Raw genomic sequence first — 20,824 nt, 5'->3', positions numbered from 1 at the left:
ATAAGAAGAGCAGCTGGGGGGGAGGAGGGGAAGGATAACCAGCATTAAGAGAACTATCAGGCAAGTTATGTGTATTTCTTTCTAGCTACACTGGCCTACTTGCTATTATCTATTCAAGACATTCCATCTCCCACCTCTTTGTTTTTGCCCAAGCTAGATTAAAATTAAACTCCTTTACCTATAAGGAAAAGGCTAGGAAGGACAAGATTCAGAGCAAAATTGATTTTAAGAAGTCCAAATGTTATATTAGATCAATGGCCAGTGATCTCCCAGTTCAGACACCAATGAAATGATATACAGAGCTCCTTTTTTAGATGAAAAAGGAATTTACAAGAAATGGGGTGGGGTGATTTAGAGTAGTGGGGTATCACTGCTGAGAATTTAGAGAGGGAAAGCATTACAGGGAAGTTTAAGATATTACATTAAGTACATTAAGAAGATATGGGGGGCAGCTGGATAGCTCAGTGGATTGAGAGTCAGGCCTAGAGACGGGAGGTCCTAGGTTCAAATCTGGCCTCAGACACTTTCCAGCTGTGCGACCCTGGGCAAGTCACTTGACCTCCATTGCCTACCCTTACCACTCTTCTGCCTTGGAGCCAATACACAGTATTGACTCAGAAGGTAAAGGTTAAAAAAAAAAGAAGAAGATATGATATATGCAATTCAGACTAACAGGAAAGTTGAAGATTTACAAATCTGTGATTTATACTTTGCAATATGTTGTAACTGCCTGTTTGTGAATTGTCAGTCTTGATATACAATGCCTTGTAGTTTGGTGGTTGCAAAGGCTGCAGCTAGCTTCAGTAAGGGAGATTAAAGCCCAAGATTTTCTAACAATCTTTTCTTAAGATAAAATATATTCTTATTTAACAAAGTTTATTCTTTCCTTCAAAGTTATTCTTAAATGATTAAGTTGAATGATTAATTAGGTGTTACTGATAGATGTAACTTTTTTTCTTAAACCCTTTCCTTTTGTGCTAGAATCAATACTGAGTATCTGAGTATCAAGGCAGAAAAGCAGTAAGGGTGAGGTAATGGGGGTTAAATGACTTTCCCAGGGTCTCACAGCTAGGAAGTATCTGAGGTCAGATTTGAATCCAGGACCTTCCATCCTCAGACATGGCTCTCTATCCATTGAGTCACCTAGCTGCCCTGAAGAAACTTAATTTCTAGGAAAATATCTAGGTTGTTTTAATTTAGTTGATAGACGTGGCTAGGAGTAACTCATTAAAATCAATCATCAAAATAAATCAAACTAATTAATATCAATGAACCCTAAAGTTTAATTATTTCAGCTGTGTGCCTGGGATGCTTTCTTTTCTCTCCTTCACTATATGGAATACCTCATTTCCTTCTTAATTGCAGAGAGAGAGAGAGAGAGAGAATATGAATTAATGGAGTAAATTAATATCCCTAAGAAATCCTTTATGGAAGTCTTTGTGCTAGGTGCCTAAGAGGATACAAAGAAATATATGACTTTGGAGGAGTCAAGGAGCTTAAGATCCAGTTGGCACGTTAAAATTTATGCCTTTTTAGCCAGAAATGGAGCTTTTAGTCAATCAATAAACATTTATTAAGGGCCTACTGGACTAACCACTGGGATATACAAAAAAGAAACAAAAGAAAGTTTCTGCCCTCAAGAAGTTTATATTCTAATAAAGGAGAAAACTTGCAAACAAATATATAAAAAGCAAGCTATATTCGAGATAAATAAGAAATAATAAAGAGAAGAAAGGTAGAAGTAAAAGGAGTTTGGGAAAGCATCCAGTAAAAGAGAGAATTTTAGTTGGGACATAAAAGGGAAGTCAACAGAAGTCAGTAGACAGAGCAAAGGAGGTAGACTACTGCAGGCTTGTAGGACAGCCAGGGGAAAAGGCCTAGAAGCTAAGAGGGTATTGTGCATGAAACAACCAGAAGGCCAGTGTCAAGGAATCAAAGAAAGACAGTAAGTTGTAAGAGGACTGGAAAGGTAGCAGGAGCCAAATTATGAAGGACTTTGTATGCCAGAGCATTTTGCATTTTCTTCTGGAGGCAACAGGAAGCAGGCAGTTGATACCAATCTTTCTGACTATATTTACACACTCCAGAGTACAAGTAAAGATTATAATATGTCTAAACACTACTCACATTTATAAAAGAGAAGAGAAATATTTCACCACAAAGAAATAGCAAAAAAAAAAAAGTTCTTAATTACACATTTAAGATGCTGGTCTTTTGCCTAAAGAACATTCTTTTCAAAAACCACATTAAAAGTATGACTGAAGGGAAAAAAATGGGGGGAGACGCATCAACTAGATAGCACAGTAGAGAGAGCATACCAGGCCTAGAGTTGGGTGGACCTAATTTCAAATATGACCTCAGATACTTTCTAGCTATATGACCTTGGGTAAGTCACTTACCCCCAAATTGCCTACCTCTTACCTCTCTTCTGTCTTAGAACGGATATTTAGTATGCCAGGACAGAAGATAAGGGTCAAAAAAAAAAAGTGCAACTGAAAGATGTCACCTTCAGTATATAGGATACTCATTACATACATGGATACTACTATTAAAGACACATCTGTATGGCAAGACAGTCTGCAGTTCAGACTTCTAAGGAATACAAATATTCTAGAATCAACAAAAGGATATTCAGATATTTCATCTAAGCTCATCAAATATTAAGGCACTTAGCAGTTAGTGGGGTTCTGGTTTAAGTGAAATGACATGGTTTGTTGTTAGTCATGTGTGCTGAAGAATACTGGTATAAGGTCACATTCTTTATATACATGAACTTTCCAAGTCATTGTTTTGAATTGTGACACCCTTTCTGTTCTGAGAAACTATCTATCCTCTCTAACTCTCCTCTATAATTTTCATCCACTTCTTCTGCCTTCGGTGGGGTCACTGTTGAATCCAACACCACAAAAACATAATTCTCTTTTCCTCCCAGGAGAGGAAATTGTCTATGGCCCTACTGTCAGTCCTGACTGATGGGAGTCTGACACAAGAGGCAATATGAGAGGGAGGAAATGAGAATTATGTTGAATTAATACCTTATTCATGTCACACTGAAATTTGATTTTGACATTTGATGATTGAATTCATCATTAAAAAATCATCTTTAAAAATGAAATGAGTAATTATATAATAGATTTCACATTTATTTTTTTAAGAAATCCAGATTCATAATGTTGCTGAACTTTGTCACTTTTGTGGTGGTTTCTTTGTTTGTTTGTTTCTAATCCTAGGAAGGTCAAAAGAAAACTTTTCAGAAAATGTTAAGATATCCAAAAAAAGGATTAGCTAAATTTGACCAATCAGATCAAACCACCTTTCTGTCCAATTTGGCAGTGAAGAGGAATGCCAGTGCCTTCTTTGAAAAATATGACCGAAATGAGATTCAAGAATTACTTGCTACTGCAGTCATCAGCTGGCCCACCGGAAAAGAAGACTTACGCTCCCTCATAGAACTTCCTGATGGACTTATGAGTCAGTTGAAAAGTGTAGGTTTCACTACTGCAATTGTGCTAGCACCAGTGGATCCAAATGCAAACCTGGATTATAGAGAAGTCCATCAGATCGTAAGAGAGCTGTCTATTGGAATTTATTGTTTGAATCAAATTCCTTCCATCAGTTTAGAATTTAATTATGATCAAAGCTCATCTTGCCAGCTGCCTTCTGCTTATTTTGACACCAGAATTGGGCAAATTCTGATTAATGTTGACTATATGATAAAATCACTCTGGCATGGAATATATATGCCCAAAGAAAAAAGGATGAGATTCTCTGAAATGTGGCGTGCTCTTATGGATATTGATGTTGAAGGGAAGCCTCAAACAGATAAAGATATATTTGCGGAGTTTTGCTCAGCAGGTAAGCAAATACTCTATTTAACGCATCTATACTTTTTTAAAATCATGGCTTTATACTCAAAGGTTTTTTCTGTGGACCAGAGCTTATAACTAGGAATTTGTGCATATGGGACAACCCTCCACAGGTCCTGAAGAATCCTGCAAGGATATGGCTGCCACCATTGCACCCTATTCCCCACTCCCCAACAAGAAGCTGTTCAGTCTTTATTCTGTCTATTCAGTTATAGACCTAGCCACAGCTTCCGCCTTCTTCCCTAGGGATAGCTTGTTCCCTTTAAAATCTTCATCTCTGAGTCAAATTACCCAAGTTGGAGGATTAGGCACAATCTGTAAAGGGATTGGGGTGCTGTGGGGGGGCAGGATGGTGAGTCAAACACCCTTGGTGGCAGCTTTTTCACTTGGCTTCCTAAATAACTATTTCCTGTTCAGTCATGTCTAACTCTTTGTGAACCTATTTGGGATTTTCTTGGCAAAGTTGCTGGAGTGGTTTGACATATCCTTTTCCAGTTCATTTTACAGATGAGGAAATTGAGGTAAAAAAAAAAAAAACTGAGGATTAAGTGATTTGTCCAAGGTCACATAGCTAGTGAGTGGCTGAGGCCAGATTTGAAGTCAGGTTGTCCTGAGTCTAGCCTCAGAGCTCCAGACATTGTACCACCAACTGCCCCTAAATAATTATACAGAGTTTCTAAGCATGTTTTTAAAATGATAACAGATAAAGCAATGTACTTGTATTCAGGAAGATTCAGGAATCCGGGTTCAAATCCTGCATCTGGCACATACTAGTTGTGTGATCATGGTCTAGTTAACAACTTTTTCTGAGCCCCAGTTTCCTCCTTTGTAAAATAGGAATAATAATCCCTTAGCACATACCTGATAGATTTGTTATAAGGCCCAAATCAGAAAGCATTTTATAAATTTAAAATTACCAAATGAATTCAGTTTATCTTTATCTTTTGGTGAGCCATTTAAAAATGACATTAATGGATGCCATACCATTAATCCATTTACTCATCTTTTGTCTCTACTGACACCAAGAAGCTGAAAATTAAGGTTATTTATTACATTGTAAATCAGGTAGAAAGAAACAATTGTCACTGGAATTGTCCATGTAATTGTGAAAAAAAAAATATATGTTTAAGACTCATTTAATCCAACATTCTCCATTTCCCTTCATTTTTAGCCCCTAAAAAAACCAATAGAAATTGCAATACTAGTTGTAGAAGGCATTTTGAAAATGAAATTAAATATGATAAGGCTATTTTCTTCAAACAGGGACTATTTCATGTGGTAGAGTTTGGGGGTGGGGCAGTTTTTTTTTTTTTATTAAAGCCAGAAGATGTGGGTTCTAATTTTGACTTTTTTACTGATTTGTTCTGTGATCTTGGACTTCAGTTTTTTCATTTAAACATGAGTTGGTAGGAATAGATGATTTCTAAGACTTTTTCTGAGTGTTAGTGATTTCCAGTTCTCAGTTGGTTAGGTATTACTTCATAGATCAGGAATGAGCAAAACTACTGCCCCAAAAGTCCCTGCAGTATACAACTCCACAGTAGAAAGGATGTCCTTAATGGTTCCTTCTTGCCAAATCCCTTTTCCTTAGGGCATGTCTGTATTGGAAGTCAGGGGACTGAAGCAATCAGTCTCCTAGTTCCTATAAATATCGCTGTTATTATTAGACTGACAACTGCACAACCAGTGTGGCACAGAGTATGTATAGCTGGTTCAAATCTCATTATTTGGTTAGGTGCTTAAAGTGCTTAAAGTTAGGTGCTTCAGCTATAAAAGACAAATTTCTAGATTTCAAATGAATTGAGTCGATGCTTACACAGCACTTACACATTCAGAAAAAAAAGGCACCTTCCTGAGAACTGAGTTGCTCTGAATTACTCCATGAGAAATCAATGGATGGATCTCTGAATTGAACTGTCCTAAGAGTCTGAGTGCCTAGGGCATTGCTTTGTAGTGGCATAAACCAGGTGCTTCTTTAAAAGCTTTTTCATTGTCTCTTTGGGATGAATGAAAACTCTTGAAGAAGCCATTCTACAAAATCCATTCCTCTTTCTAGAGGGAATTTCCTTGTCTGGAAGTGCTCTTTATCAATGAAATTCCAGGACCAATCCTTATCCCCTGGAATCAATCAAATAGTCCTGAGGCAACTTCCCCTCTCCCCCAATTATAATGCAAACCTGAGGTTCTGTGAATAATTTTGATCACCAGTTGCTAAGTGGACAGTTTCTGGACTTCTAATGAATTTCAAGGCATCCTTTCTCTTGAGGAAGTTGCTTATGCTGCAGAATTTGTACTATCCCACCCTCCAATAGCAAAGAGAGTGTTGTTATAAGCCTTTACAGCCTGGCCAGGCTTTAATGTCTTTGCCAACCTTCAGCAGTAACAGAGTCTGCATTCTTTGTTTCACTGACAGTCCTGGCAAGACCCATCACTGTGTTATTAGAACAATTTAGAGGTTGTTTATTTTTAGAGCACATATTAGAAGTTGTTCTTTTCATTTCTGCCATGTAAAGGTACAGTCTCAGGGTCAGGAACCTTGTGTTGGATGACTACAAATATCAGATTTGGTTTTATCAAGAAAAATCATTGAAGAGTTCTGTTGGACTCTTAGTGGTCACATTGAAGTGGTCAGGCTGTATATTTTCCAATCTCTCCTCCAAGAAAATATATCAGAACTCACATTCTTGAAGAAAAATGGAAGAAGTGGCCTCCCATATTGCTAGAAACACCCCAATGCTAGGGTTGGGCTTAATATTTCCCAAAGAAAAGTCTACCTGTCATTAAGTACCTGGTCACTTCTTGTCAGAGTTCTTCAGTATATCAGACTATGGGAAAACTGGGTAGACAACTCTGGGCAGAAGTTCATTGGCATGAGTTAATGGTTTCCCTGAAGGGGCAAATCCCTTAAGTCACAAATGGAATGAGATAGTCATTTTCCTTTCGAGATAAGGATCTCTCCTGCTCATAGGCTTGCATTTCATCTAAAGGAGAAAGTCACACTTGAGAAATCATTGCTTGAGTGCTGGCAGTTATCCCTCAAACTATATAGATACTTCCTGAGAGTTTGCTCAGCAAAGGCAATACATACATACAGTTCCTTCCAGAAGAGAAGAGGAAAGGAAGAATTTGTTTGGAGGCAACAGTCATGGAGTTGGTGACATTTTTAACACAGATGTGCTTATATACCAGAGTGCAAGTCACATCATTTTGCAAAGAGTCCTAGATTTCTGAATGACACTCTCGTAGCTATCTAACCATAGCAGTATCCTGCCTTCACTGCTAGAAAAGGTTCTAGGGTTAGACCTAGAAGCCATATAGTCCAACCCTTGCATTTGACAGATGAGAAAACTGAAACTTGGAGGGAAAAGTGACTTTCCTAAAGGCACACATTGAATAATAGAGCTGGGGTATAAACTCAGGTCTTCTGTGTCCAAATCTAGCACTCTTTTCCACTGTACCAGATTGAGTTTCTGTAATTATGAAAGGAATAAAATGTTCTATGACTATCTTTTTATTGCTGCACAACTACTCTCGGGGTAAAAACAAATTCCAAGGGACAGCTAGGTGACTCTGTGAATTGAGAGTCAGGCTCAGAGATGGGAGGTCCTGGGGGTTCAAATAGAGCCTCACTTCCTAGCTGTGGGACTCTGGACAAATCACTTAATCCCAGTTGCCTAGCTCTTCCCATTCTTAGTATCAACAATTCTAAGTCAGAGGGTGAGGGTTTAGCAACAACAGGAAAAAAATCAAATCCCAGAAATTACTGCAGAATTCAATGAGCATGGATTAAAAGGACTTTGCCCCAATGTTCCTACATCTGTTGAGAAAGGGATGCCTTTTATCTCTGGGAGGAGACCCTCAGTCAAACCAGGCCATCATGGCATGCCACAACTGTCCCCACAGGGTTGGGAAAAGGACTATCATCCTCCAAAGGATCTTATTGCTTCTGTTCTCCTTTCCAAGTGCCTGCCTCCTCCTTTCCATTGAGATAGGAACAATCTGGCCTCACAATCATCTTGTTCTCAGTGTCACCCAAGGCTGTCACCCCCATCTCCAAATGTTTGGAGCCCAAGTGAAAAAATTTCTGGTTAGGGCTTTGCACGAATTTACATCAGCTCAAAGACCACAAAACAATAATAGGCTCCAAAGGGTATACAAATATCATCTTATATGACAGTGTCTCCTGGCAATCATATACAACACAATCAACATCAACACTTTTAAAGACAAATCTGATGAATTTGGCAAGCTCTAGATTCCCCTTAATCCACCCTTATTGTGTCATATCTTGTTGCCTTTCAAGGGCATTTTATAAAGTGGGATTCTGGAAAGTGTATTTTAAAGAGTTAATTGACAGATAAATTTCACGCTCTACAAAAGATGTTTATCAGTTTGGGGGAAATGGTATGAACATCTCAAGTTATTTCGTTTCAAAATATGAAGTTTTCACTGTATGAAACTTTCTTTTTCACTCTGAAGGTCTCCTTGATCTTAACAATGATCCAGATTATGAAGGCATATATGATGAAGATATGAATGAAGACCCAACCTATGATCCTAATAGCCCCGAAGAAAAATCTGTATTCATGAAATACATTGAAAACATAAAGCTAAAGCTGACATTTAGCAACACACTAGTTCAACAATACGAAAATGTCTTCCTATTTGAATCAGCCTCTTGGCTTACTAATGTAATAAGGTATACCGACGACTTTCTTGACACTTGTACCTACCAGAGATTACAGCAAAGGCTAGCTCTTCAGAAAAAACTGATAGAGAAACACCTTGAGAAGAAATATGAAATGCGACAAAATATGGCATATCTAAGATTAATATGCTTTATGATTCCACTCCTACTTGGCTTAAAAAAGAAGATGAAAGTTCCAAACTTAAGTACCTTGCTTCCAGCATTTTCAGGTAAGAATAGTTATCACCAGAAGGTCAACTTCATCTTTTTTTTTTTTTTTTTATTTAATCTTTTTCCAAGTATAGGCCTTGGAGTTCTGTCTGAGTGCAGGCTCTAGAAATATGGCCCGAACACTAGCATATTAAGGTATAGGCAGGCAGACAGGATGTAAAAGATAAGAAGAGGAGGAAGAGAAAACAGTTTATTCTACTTACAGAGATTTCAGATTTTACAGGGAGTGCTATGCAATTGTTTTGCCATGTTCAGTATCCCTAATCTATTACAGTTCTATATGAAGTCTAGAGTTACTTTTACAAGAAGAGAAGCAAAATATCATGCAGCGGGTGCAAAAGCACCTGTTCCTCCTGCAAGCTGTGGTTCCCCTTTCTGCTCTAACCTATTTATTTCATTTTTTAATTGATTGATCCCTTAAGTGCCAAGACTAGCATTCTATAAGATGTTAAGAAGTTTAAAAAACCAAACGACCAGTGATCAGGCTTTTTACAGCAGTTGATGTAACCGTTAATAGAGAATTTTGTCCACTGGAATTGAGTTTAAAGTGAGAATAAGGAGATGAAAATAATTTTCCTTGATAGTGTTTCCATTCTGACCAGTTCCTCCACCCTTGAATGTCTACTTCTCATCACTTCTCCCTTATTCCTATCCTGAAGCTTAGGATAGGAACTAGGCACAAGGGGACCAGAAAAGTAATAGAAGGGAAAGGAAAAAAGAAAATAGGGAAGAAAATGAGTATTTACATAGTACCAGCTATATGCCAGATACTGTTCTAAGCACCTTACAAAAGGTATCTCCGTTGACCCTCACCACAACCCTGGGAAGTAGGTGCTATTATTATGCCCATTTTATAATTAAGAAAACTGAGGCAGAGGGAGATTAAATGATATTCCCAGGGCCACCTGAATGTCCTCAATAAGAAATGGGGGAACAAAACAGAAGCAACTAAAATTAGAAATAGAGGATATCCATAACTCTGTTTTCAACCTCAAACACTGAATTCGAGGTTCCTTGACCTATACCTACACACACACACACACACACACACACACACACACACACACACACACAACAATTTTTTTAAAGATTGATGGTTTAAAAGACTTTTTAAAAATTTTTTATTTTTTTAAAACCCTTAACTTCTGTGTACTGGCTCCTAGGTGGAAGAGTGGTAAGGGTGGGCAATGGGAGTCAAGTGACTTGCCCAGGGTCACACAGCTAGGAAGTGTCTGAGGCCAGATTTGAACCTAGGACCTCCCATCTCTAGGCCTGGCTCTCAATCCACTGAGCTACCCAGCTGCCCCCTGTTTAAAAGACTTGAAGGGAAGCTAGGTGGCTCAGGAGATAAAGCACCAGGCCTGGAATCAAGAGGACTTGGATTCACATTTGGCCGCAAACACTTCCTAGCTGTGTATCCCTGGACAAGTCAACCCCATTTGCTAACTCCTTACCCTTCTGTCTTAAAGTCGCTACTAAGACAGAAAGTAAGGGTTAAAAAATGGCATGACCAAAGATTACAGAAATTTTACTTAGCCTAACAAGATGGAAAAATGTAGTCAACAGCATTTCCAATGAGAACAGAATAGAATGCATGTATAAACTGCAGAAGAAGGAATTAGGAAGTATATTCTTATAATATACCTAGAACTTGGAACAAATAATCCAAGGAAATTATTCTGTTCCCATCTTAACAATCTTTTAAGGATCATCAGTTTGAGATGATTCATACATTTTTGTATTTTACAGAGATGGAGCTAGATTTCTTCTGAAAAGCTATAATTTTGGATTTTTCTATATTTCCATAAAAACAGCTATAATTCTATAATCTGTAATTAAATATTTCTCAGGTAAAATAATTTAATTGCACCAAAGGAGAAGCCCATAGTTTAAAAGAATAACATGCTATACAAGGAAAAGCAGAGATGCCTTTCTATAATAACACTCCCCCAAACCAAAAATCTTTAATAGTTTCCAGTTGCCTTCCAGATAAAATGCAAACTTGCCTACAGAGGAAGATTAATCTAAAGGCAAAAGAATCCAAGTTTAAAGGGTCTTCAAAATTCACTTTGTGGTCCACATTACAAATTCCTTCACTAATTATCACTGTTCATCAAAAGGAGTCTGTTATGACTGTTGCTCCCAGGTGCCAACTCTTCTTAATACATCTCAGTTTGTCAGCATGCTGTTTAGGGTTTTCAACAATTCTGCTCAGATTTTCTAATCTTATTTCCCACTAATGGCCAACTAGAAACCTTGCTGTCATCCAAGCAGGTGTCCTCACTAACTCCCACAATTAACCATCATTTCTGCCTCCCTGCTTTTTTTTTTCAAACTCTCCTCACCCCAACCTGAACGTCTTTGTCTATCTTCCTAATTCTCTACTTCTATAAAAACCCCTCAGATTCAAGCTCCATAAAAGCTTCTTGACCATTCCAACGAATAATCTTAATCATGTGCTGTCTTGGATCTTCATTTAAATGTCTGTGTGTCTTATCTTTGAAACTAGATTATAATCCCCTACATGGTAGGGAACTATGCCTCATTCTTTTTTTCTTACATCCCATAGTGCCCAATATAGTGGATTTGCCTGTACTAGATTCTTAGTAAATATTGGTTAAGTGAATGTTATTAAATAACAATCGACCAATCATCAATATTTCTTGACCACTGAGTGTGTGCAAGGTTCCATGCTGGGTACGCTGAGGAATATAATGAAATTATGTCAGCCATTAGTGGAGAGAGTCCTGGTTGTAAAAGCAGGAAGACCAGGGTTCAAATCTGAACTCTAGCACCTACCAGCTTGCCATGGACAAATAATTTTAATCTCCCTGAGCAACATTTTCCTCATCTATAAAAAGAGCATAATAATAATACCTGTAGTGCCTTGCCCACAGGATTTTTATGAAGTTCAAATGCCATGTATTTAAAGAACTTTGTGAATGTTAAAGTACTAGGTAAATATCAACTTATTATAACACACATTCTCTGCCTTCAAAGGTTTACAATGAATTAAGAAGACCATCCAAGACTCCCTGAAAAGTTCTGTAGAAATAAAAAATATGTTACAATGAAATAACAATAAAAGCCAATGACAGCTAGCATTTATATAGGGCTGTAACTGCCATCTATGTGTTTTCTCATTTGATCTTCAAAACCCTGGGAAATGGGCACTATTATTAGGGCAATTTTACACACAAAGAAAATGAAGCTGGGAGGGTCAGTGATTTGCCCAGGGTGATATATTTAGTAAATATGTCAGGTGGAATTTGAACTTATTAGCCATTAAAAGTTTCAAAAAAGATCTGAGAAAATCTGGTGGCTGTTTAGGCAGGAATAAAGTAAAACAAGATTAAAGCTAAAGAAGCAGCTGGAAGATTATTGCAGTAGTTCAGATATGAAATGACATGAACTTGAGCCTAAGAGAAGGAATAGAGAAGAAAGATTTAAGAGTCATTACAAGAAGGATTATTAGAACTTAATGACTTGGATAGATAATGGGGGGGGGGGGGAGATGGAGAGAAATAATTTCTTGTACAATGAGTACATAAGTACTACCAAATTCCTACTTGGAGCTTACAGAGATATGGGGAGAATGGGACAGATATCAGCTAAGATGTACATTTTTCCTGTGGTTTTGTGGAGACAATGAAAATTTCAAACTAAGGAGGAAAATAGAATTGATCTGGATAGGCTGGTTCTGGGAAATATTTGGGAACAAAGAGAATCTTTGACTGTACCCTAAGTAGGTGATCCATGATGATATAAGATGAATCCATCTTCCCACTAACTAATTGGTCTTCAACCTTTTATTTTTTTTAGATGAATCTTCAATTAAAAAAAACTAAGTTATTTTAAGAAGTAACCATATTACATATGTTCACCAAAGGTTTTACAAATACTATCTCCTTTAATCTTCCCAGCAACCCTATTTGTTCGGTTTCTTCATATGTATTGTATTCACACATAAGTTTACTCCAAAGTTGGCAAAATAGTAAAAAAATGGCTATTAGTAAAGTAAAATGCAAGCATTAGTGTCCTTTTTATATATGGGAATTAAAATTTGCCACTCTCCCACTGTGATTCCTCAAAAATATGTTTGCTTAGTCTGAGGGACTTATAAGAAAGAAAACTAGCCACATTCCAGAGGAAGAACTGTGGGAGGAGAAACACAGAAGAAAAACAACTGCTTGAACACATGGGCTGATGGGGATATTATTGGGGATGTAGACACTAAACAATAACTCTAGTCCAACTATCAATAATATAGAATTAGGTCTTAATCAATGATACATGAAAAACCTAGTGGAATTGTGCATCAGCTAAGGAGGGGTAGAGAGGCTTGGGGGAGAGGGAAAGAACATGAAACATGTAACTATGGGAAAATATTCAAAATTAAAATTAAAATGCTATTTGATTTTTAAATAAAAGTATATTTTTGCTTTTGAAGATGACAAGGTCAAAACAGAACGAGAACTGCCACCATTTATTCGTGGACATAATTTTAAGTGCCAGCATTTTCATTATGCACAAAATCAGTATTTTCATGTTCATGGAGGAGTTGAATTTGACATTGGCACACCATCAATTGAGGAGATTTCAGAACCCTTTAAGGTTTGATAAGATTTACTTTTCCTGATATAGTATAAGTATGTGGGCAATCCATTCAATTGTAAATTACAGTTGAAACAATAGTTTGGTTTTTCCTGTATGAATTTTTAAACCAAGTTCTGAGTGGTTATGAACCTCATTTAAGAGGTTGCAAGATAGTCTATAATTTAATTCAATCAGCCCAATGTCATTTGCAATCAAGAATATCTAAAGGACCTTAACATCTAAAGCAAGGGTTCTTAACTTGGGACCCAAGAACTTTAAAAAATATTTTGATAATTATTTCAATATAACTAGTTTCATTTACAGTATTATATGTTTTATTTTATGCATTTAAATTCATTATTTCGATAAGGAGTCCATATACATCACCAGACTGCTAAAGGAGTCTATGAAACACAAAAAAAGGTTAAGAACCCCTGATCTTTCTTCCATTTGAAATCTGCATTAGATATTCTCCATAACACTGGGAAAGAGCTTTGGTAAGCTAATGTCTTCCTTTTTTCCCCACCTTACTTGAAACAGGTCATCAAATAAAATTATCTATGTTGTTATATTTATGGTTTTCTCTATCAAAGACATGATAAGAATTTAACATATACACGGGCTACATGATGTTGGAGAGGATCCTTTAAAGCTACAATCTATAGTATTGAATCAAATGGTTTTTTAAAAAAATCAACAAATGGTGGAATCTTGTATTTTCCATATTTTTTAATCCACTGTACAAATGTGAAAATGAGATCAGCTGTAGAATATACCATTTATTGAAACATGTCTGTGCTAGTCTTATGCTTTCAGCAAAGATTGCTTTAATATGTACATAGATCATTCTGATAAATATTTTATAAAGATAAGAAAATTAGTGTGTGAGTTAATAGTTACTTAAATTCTTTTGATTTTCTTTTTTTGGGGGGAAAATATCAATAGCATCTTCCTTCTCACATCTTTAGCAGTACCCCTTGAATGCTTTCATCACATGTCACCTCATGCACAGATTTCCTTGAGTTGGACTGGGCCAGCTGCTTTTCTAGTTTCTAATTTCTCATAAAGCATATCAGGGACTGGAATAATGGAGTTCTAATGTAGTAATTCTACTGTGTGCTTACTTAGTTGTACCTGGAATTATAACAGAAATATAAAAAATGATCATATTAATTTAAACATAAGCCTACTTAATCTACATAATAGCTTTATTAGAAATTCTGGGGGGAAACCCTTTTTTAGCAGCTATTCATGATCAAAGATGTATGGTTGATTAAACCAACTTAAATATAGTTAGGGCACATGTCAAAAGAAAAACATTTCATAATGAGATCTTTTTGTTTGGCAACAGTCAACTGTTTTTTCACTGGTGGCTTTATCGATATGGGCTATTGAGTCTGCCCATTGCGCTTTGTTCTCATTATTAGTAAAGATAGTTTTTGTTCCAAAGATATACTTCTTGGGGTTTTCCAAGTATTACATTAGAGTATGCTCTCTCCAGACAATGCCTTTGCTTTTGTTTCCATCTGTGTAAGAGAATTTTGGAGTCTAACCAGTCTTTTATACAAAAGGCCCACTCAAAATAGGTCTAGGCTTGTGCTCGTCTCCTTTTTCAACTGTGAGGCACTGTGCCCAGTTCTGAACAAAGATCTTACCTTTTCTCAATATTGCTCATGGTGAATTTGACCTTCTCTTGATAAACCCAGTCCTGTGTCCTGCTTCCTTTACCCATACTTTCTACTTGTCCAAATACGTGTTTGAGTCGATGATCTTGAGCATGCTGCCCTCTTTGCCCTTTTAAGTAACAAATCAATTTTGAATCAATCAGGTCCAGCCTTGCTAGTGAAAGAAAGCCACCTGTTCAACTTGGCACATGGTCCATTGATGAGATTTTTTGCTCAGCATAACAAAATAACTTTTCTAAGACCTGTCAGAAGCCATTATTCTCAGCCTCCTTTCAAATAAGTGGAAAATGTCAAATTAAATGATATTAGGAGACTCTTAACAGAGTGATTCTGTAGGAAATAGGAAGATGGCTATAATCAATATATAATTTAATGTAATGGGGATGTTCTTTGGCTGTGTGTTCTTTATATACATTTTATTACACTAGAGATTTTTTTAAAAATTGAACTTCCTTCTTGTGTTACAAGTTTATAAGAAATTTATTCCATGGATGTTAGGGATACTAGCAACTTTAGGATTCTTGCTGTAACTTATAGATAAAACTGTTTTAAGGTTAAATATTTTCTAATTGAATTGGGGCAACATGGCCAATTACATTTCTCATTCTTCCTCCTTTTCTATGTACCTTTTTATACTTTTATTTTTCCCCCCATTATATATTATATATTTATGAGTTAGAGTTATGTGTAACTTTGACCAAAAAAAAAGTATTTTTTAAATTGTTACCAAAAGTGGGCAGCAAGGTGACTCAGTGGAGAGAGAGCCAGTCTTGGGGATGGGGGGGTAGGGGGGAGTCCTGTGTTCAAACATGACCTCAGATACTTCCTAGCTGTGTGACCCTGGGCAAGTCACTTAACACCCATTGCCTACCCTTTACCATTCTTCTACCTTAGAACCAATATGTTGTATTGATTCTAAGATGGAAGGTAAGAGTTTGTTTTGTTTTGTTAGTTACCAAAAGAAGACTTGGAAGATTTGTTTCAAATTGAGTTGAAAACGATTATTTAGTAACATAGCAACTCTCATACTTTAGGATATTTATGATTATCTGCAAGAGACTACTTCTCAACCAGTTTCAGACTCAGGATACAAAGAATTCTATCCCATACCAGTCATGGAATATAATGGTAAAAGGTAAGACATATTTAGAATATATTTTCCAATAGCTACCAGTTGCTGAAGGAGAATTTAGAAAATAGTGCTGGAGGTAGAAGCATTGCACAATGTGGAAAAGATGCTTCAGAGGGAAAAAAAAATGTAGAAACTGTATATAACAGGAGGTTCCAGGACAAAATTAGTTTCCCCAAATCTGACATATTTAGAAGCATAACACCATCTCCCAGGAGCCACAGTGATTTCCCTTTTCTGGTAGTTAGGTCTCAGGGTTGAAATAAACACCATGATATTCCTGAACAAAAACGGCATCCAAAGATGATCACTTATTCAGATCGGTGTTGTTCAGGAAATCCAGGATAGTTTTGACTCTACTAGGTCTGGGACAGGCTCAGGGGTGTGTAGTTAGAATGTTGTACCCAAGGACTATGTTCCCCAGAATTCCTTCATCTCCCAGCATCCCTTTCCTCTCTCATTCCCCCGGTGCGTACTTACGTTGTTTGTATATAGCTGTGTGTAACCCCTCGCAGAGAGATCTCTCGCATGTGCAATTGAGGAAATTTCTTTCTTTACTGAGGCTGCTAATTTTACTTTTGCTTCAAGTTATTATAAATAAAACCTTATAAAACTATAATACTTGGAGTGTTTGGGTATTAATTTTTATTCTTATAGGGGCATTGAATGGGTGGCATGTATGTCTTGGACTTTATGCCACTTGACTTTTAAGTTAGGATCATACACAGGTCAGATGCCTCCTGAATAGGGATCATTGTCCAACTCCTTTCTATCTTGGGCTCGATCCCTAAGGTCTTTATTTACATCTAACCCTTTCTTCACCTCTCTTCATACCCTCCTCCCTCTCAAAATGCTCCCTGGCCTCTCATAAGGCAGAAGGATTTATGCCTGCCTTGTTCTAGCATAATAGCATTCTTTTCATCAAAAAATAGTCCTGGGGACAGTTGAGTAGCTCAGTAGATTGAAAGTCAGGCCAGAGATGGGAAGTCCTGAGTTCAAATTGGCCTCAGACATTGTGACCCTGAGCAAGTCCCTTTACCCCCATTCCCTAGCCCTTACTGTTCTTCTGCCTTGGAACCAATATACAGTATTGATTCTAAGACCGAAGGTAAGGGTTTTTTGAAAAAGGATCCTATAACATATAGCTTATGTTCCTTTTCACATCTGTCTAACTGCTAACCTTCAAAAGAATAAATATTTCGAGGATACACTAAATTAAGCAATCTCTTATGAAATAATTTAATGCATTCCAAATATCTACAATATAAATTCTTGGTAACTTAATTTGTTAAAAAAAATCCGTAGCTATTCAAATATTTTTAAAAGTATAGTTTCATAGTATAATTTTTAGTTCAAGTTTTTTCTAATACTTTTGTCCCAAAAATTATGTGTGCTGATTTTAAATTACTAAGTGCTAAGGATTGGTTAATGATGAATAATTAGTTAAAATGAATAACTAGGCTAAATTAAAGTGTACTAACATATTATTTAACTTGGCCTGACAACACATTTGTGCTAGCTCACAGATAAAAATAAAAGAGTTGGAGAAGAACATAAGAGAGAGATTGTTTAATGTAATGAAGGGAAAGAGAATATATATGTGTGTGTATATGTGTATATATTCATATGAATTTGCAGAACTATATATTCTTTACTTCAAAAGAAAAAAACATAATGCATGAACAGATAAGTAACTTTTGATAAAAGAACATGCTCCAGTTCTTTGTCTCAATGTTATTGGTGTTTACTAGCTAAATTAAAAATAATTGTAATAGGAGTTCAGATATGTCTGTACAAAAATAGAAAATTAAGTGAAATGATAAGTCATTTAGAAGTTTGAAAACTTTTTATTTTTCTTATTCTACACTTATTTTTTACAGCTACTATATAATATCCTTTGAACTTGAAGCTTTCTATCTGCAGTTGTACAAGACCCAGTGGTGGGGAGCCATAACTGAAATTATGGATGGTCTCAGACCCAAAAGACTTCCACTGTCAGATATTCAATTACATGAGCAATTCAAGAAAAAATTTGGCTTTAAAAAAGCTATGAAATGCAAGGTATCTCATTGACTGTCACATTGCATATTGGGTGCTGGTATATATAAACAAAATTTTGTATGAACTAAACATTATATAAAATCATATGTCTTTGAGAAAATATTTCCTTAGTGACCTGAATAAAATCATGTTAACCATCACTATTAAACTAAAATACATTTTAGTAGGTAAAAACACTTTTAGCATTACAAATCCAGGAATAAAACAAAAGTGATCTTTTACTCAGTTGAGAACTGATCTCAGGCCTTGCCTCTGGTATGAGTTCTGCTAAACAGACATATTTGGTTTTCTTGGTCAGACCTGTCTGTTTATCTATCATGGCATTGCAATTCAACAAACATTTAGTCAGTCAGCATTTATTAAGCACCTCCTGTGTGGTTGAATTAGCACTTTGGTGACTGAATGAAGAACTGAAGTTGGGAGAGATTTGTGACAGGCAGAGCAATCACTAGCTGTTGCAATGAAGTCCAGGCATGAAAGAGATGAGGCCTGGTTCTAGAGTGGTGGCAGGACTAGAAGAAAGAAGAGAACGTATTGGAGAGATGTTAGAGGTTGGACAGGGGTATGGACCTTGGGCACTGGGAAGATGTCGATGTCCATGATATTTAACAAGTATTTATTATATTTGATGCATTTTGCTAGTTGCTAGAGATTCAGGATGAAAAATGATGTAGTTCTTGACCTCAAGGAGCTTAAAACAAATATATTAATTCAAGTTACATTATAACTAATGCATAGGAGAGGTCCAATCTCAGTGGTATGAAAGAAATGAGAATAAAGAGAACATTTATAGCTAGGGGCATCAAGGAAAGCTTATGGAATGAAGTTAGGGCTAAAGAAAGGGAAGAATTTAAACAAAGAAATACAAGAGCATACAAAAGTAAGAAGGAACAGAGAGATGGAAACTCTGAATGGTGTGTTTGGCTAAAATATTGAAATGTGCGTGACAAAGCAAAAAAAGGTAGATTGGAACCTGATTTTTGAGGACCTTTAATGCCAAGATAATGATTGTTAAAACTTTCTTAGTATGTAATAGAAAACTACCAAATGTGGTTGAGGAGAGAAGTGATGGAATCAGATGTTTACATTAGTATTACTTCAGCAATAGTAGTATTAAAGGAGAGACTAGAGAGAGGGAAAGTAGTTTGAATGTCATTAAAATAGTTTAGGAAAGCTTGAACTAGAATAGTAGCATGAAGAGTGCAAAGTCAGGGTCAGGTACAAGATGGAGAAGGGAAGTTATAAGCAAATGATTATATATTGAAAGGGAGGGAGGGGCAAGAATCAAAGGTAATTATGAAGTTTCAAACCTGGTACCTGAAAAGAACAACAGAGGGGCAAGAATGTATTTTTTTAGTTTTTCGTTTTTTTCTTTTTTTATTGTCATGCAAAACACCCTTCTATATTGATCATTGTTGTAAGAGCACACTCAAACATAACCAAAATCCAAAATAAAACCAAAGATACACTCATGTGAAAAACAACTCCTACAGTTCATTCTTGGATATTTCACATCATAATTCTTTCCGGATTATTCCAGACCATTGCATTGCTGAAAACGGCCAAGTTTTCAGACAGCCATCATCCAATATTGCTGTTACTATGTATGTACATTGTTCTCCCGGTTCTGTTTATTTTGCTCCACATCAATTCCTTCAGATCTTTCCAGCTTTTTCTGAAATCATCTTGCTTACCATTTCTTATGGCACAATAGTATTCTATCACCAACACGTTCCACAATTTGTTCAGCCATTCCCCAATTGGTGGACATCCCTTTAATATCCAATTCTTTGCCACCACAAAAAGAGCAGCTATAAATATTTTTGTACAAGTAGGCCCTTTCCCCTTAGAAGGGGGAGAATGTAGGAGGGATGGCAGGTTTTGTGGTAAGATGATGAGTTGTTCTGGTGATATGAAGTTTGAATTGTCACTAGATCTAGCCATTAGACAACTGGAAATGTAAGATGAGAGATATAAATTTGGGTGTCATCTGCAGAGAAGTGATAGTTGAAGAGGGGATACACGTTATAAGAGGGGATAAGCTCTGTCACCCAAGAGAATGTGACAAGAGGTAAAGAGGATTAAAGACAGAGCCTTAGGAAATGCTCACATTTAAGAGGAAGAAAGAGGAGCCAGATAAGAAAGAATGAGGGAGGTGGGAGAAAACCAAAAGAAGAATGTAGTAGAATGAAATCTAAAGGAGCACAAAGGATGAAATGTGTTTAAAAAGTGAAGGAAAGATAAGACTGAAAAAAAGCCAATTAATATGTCAATAAGCAAGTTCCCAAAGGATTGAAGAGACTCTAAGAGCTAAAGGTGTTCATAAGGGACCTCATGACAAAGAGTAGTCATTGATTATGGCCTGAATTTCTGACTTAACACTTAACTGATGCTATAGGTTCAGCAAACAAGTGAACATTGAATTAAGGACTTTTGGTCATATATTGGTGTGTCTTGAACTCATAAAATGAACTCGTGAGCAATTACTAGGGGTGAAAATGGATACTGTAAGAGCATGTATGAAGGAATGGAAGAAGCTGGTACATTGAGAGATAAAAAGTGGAAGAGG

General features: G+C 36.5%; 1 protein-coding gene across 1 annotated transcript in view; it reads left to right on the top strand.

Annotated features, from left to right (window-relative positions):
* Positions 1-3,257: 3,257 nt before the first annotated feature.
* ANKAR (ankyrin and armadillo repeat containing) overlaps positions 3,258-20,824 on the top strand; it is a 74,798-nt gene continuing 57,231 nt past the window's right edge. The window contains exons 1-5 of the mRNA XM_044669073.1: positions 3,258-3,855; positions 8,346-8,783; positions 13,235-13,398; positions 16,100-16,200; positions 18,075-18,255. Coding sequence (XP_044525008.1) covers positions 3,258-3,855; positions 8,346-8,783; positions 13,235-13,398; positions 16,100-16,200; positions 18,075-18,255 — 1,482 coding nt within the window. The remainder of the gene's footprint in view (positions 3,856-8,345; positions 8,784-13,234; positions 13,399-16,099; positions 16,201-18,074; positions 18,256-20,824) is intronic.

The sequence above is a fragment of the Gracilinanus agilis genome, chromosome 3, assembly GCF_016433145.1.
Source record: "Gracilinanus agilis isolate LMUSP501 chromosome 3, AgileGrace, whole genome shotgun sequence".
Lineage (NCBI taxonomy): Eukaryota > Metazoa > Chordata > Mammalia > Didelphimorphia > Didelphidae > Gracilinanus > Gracilinanus agilis.
The sequence above is the reverse complement of the archived record's forward strand: the minus strand, read 5'-3'. Positions and strand labels throughout refer to the sequence as shown.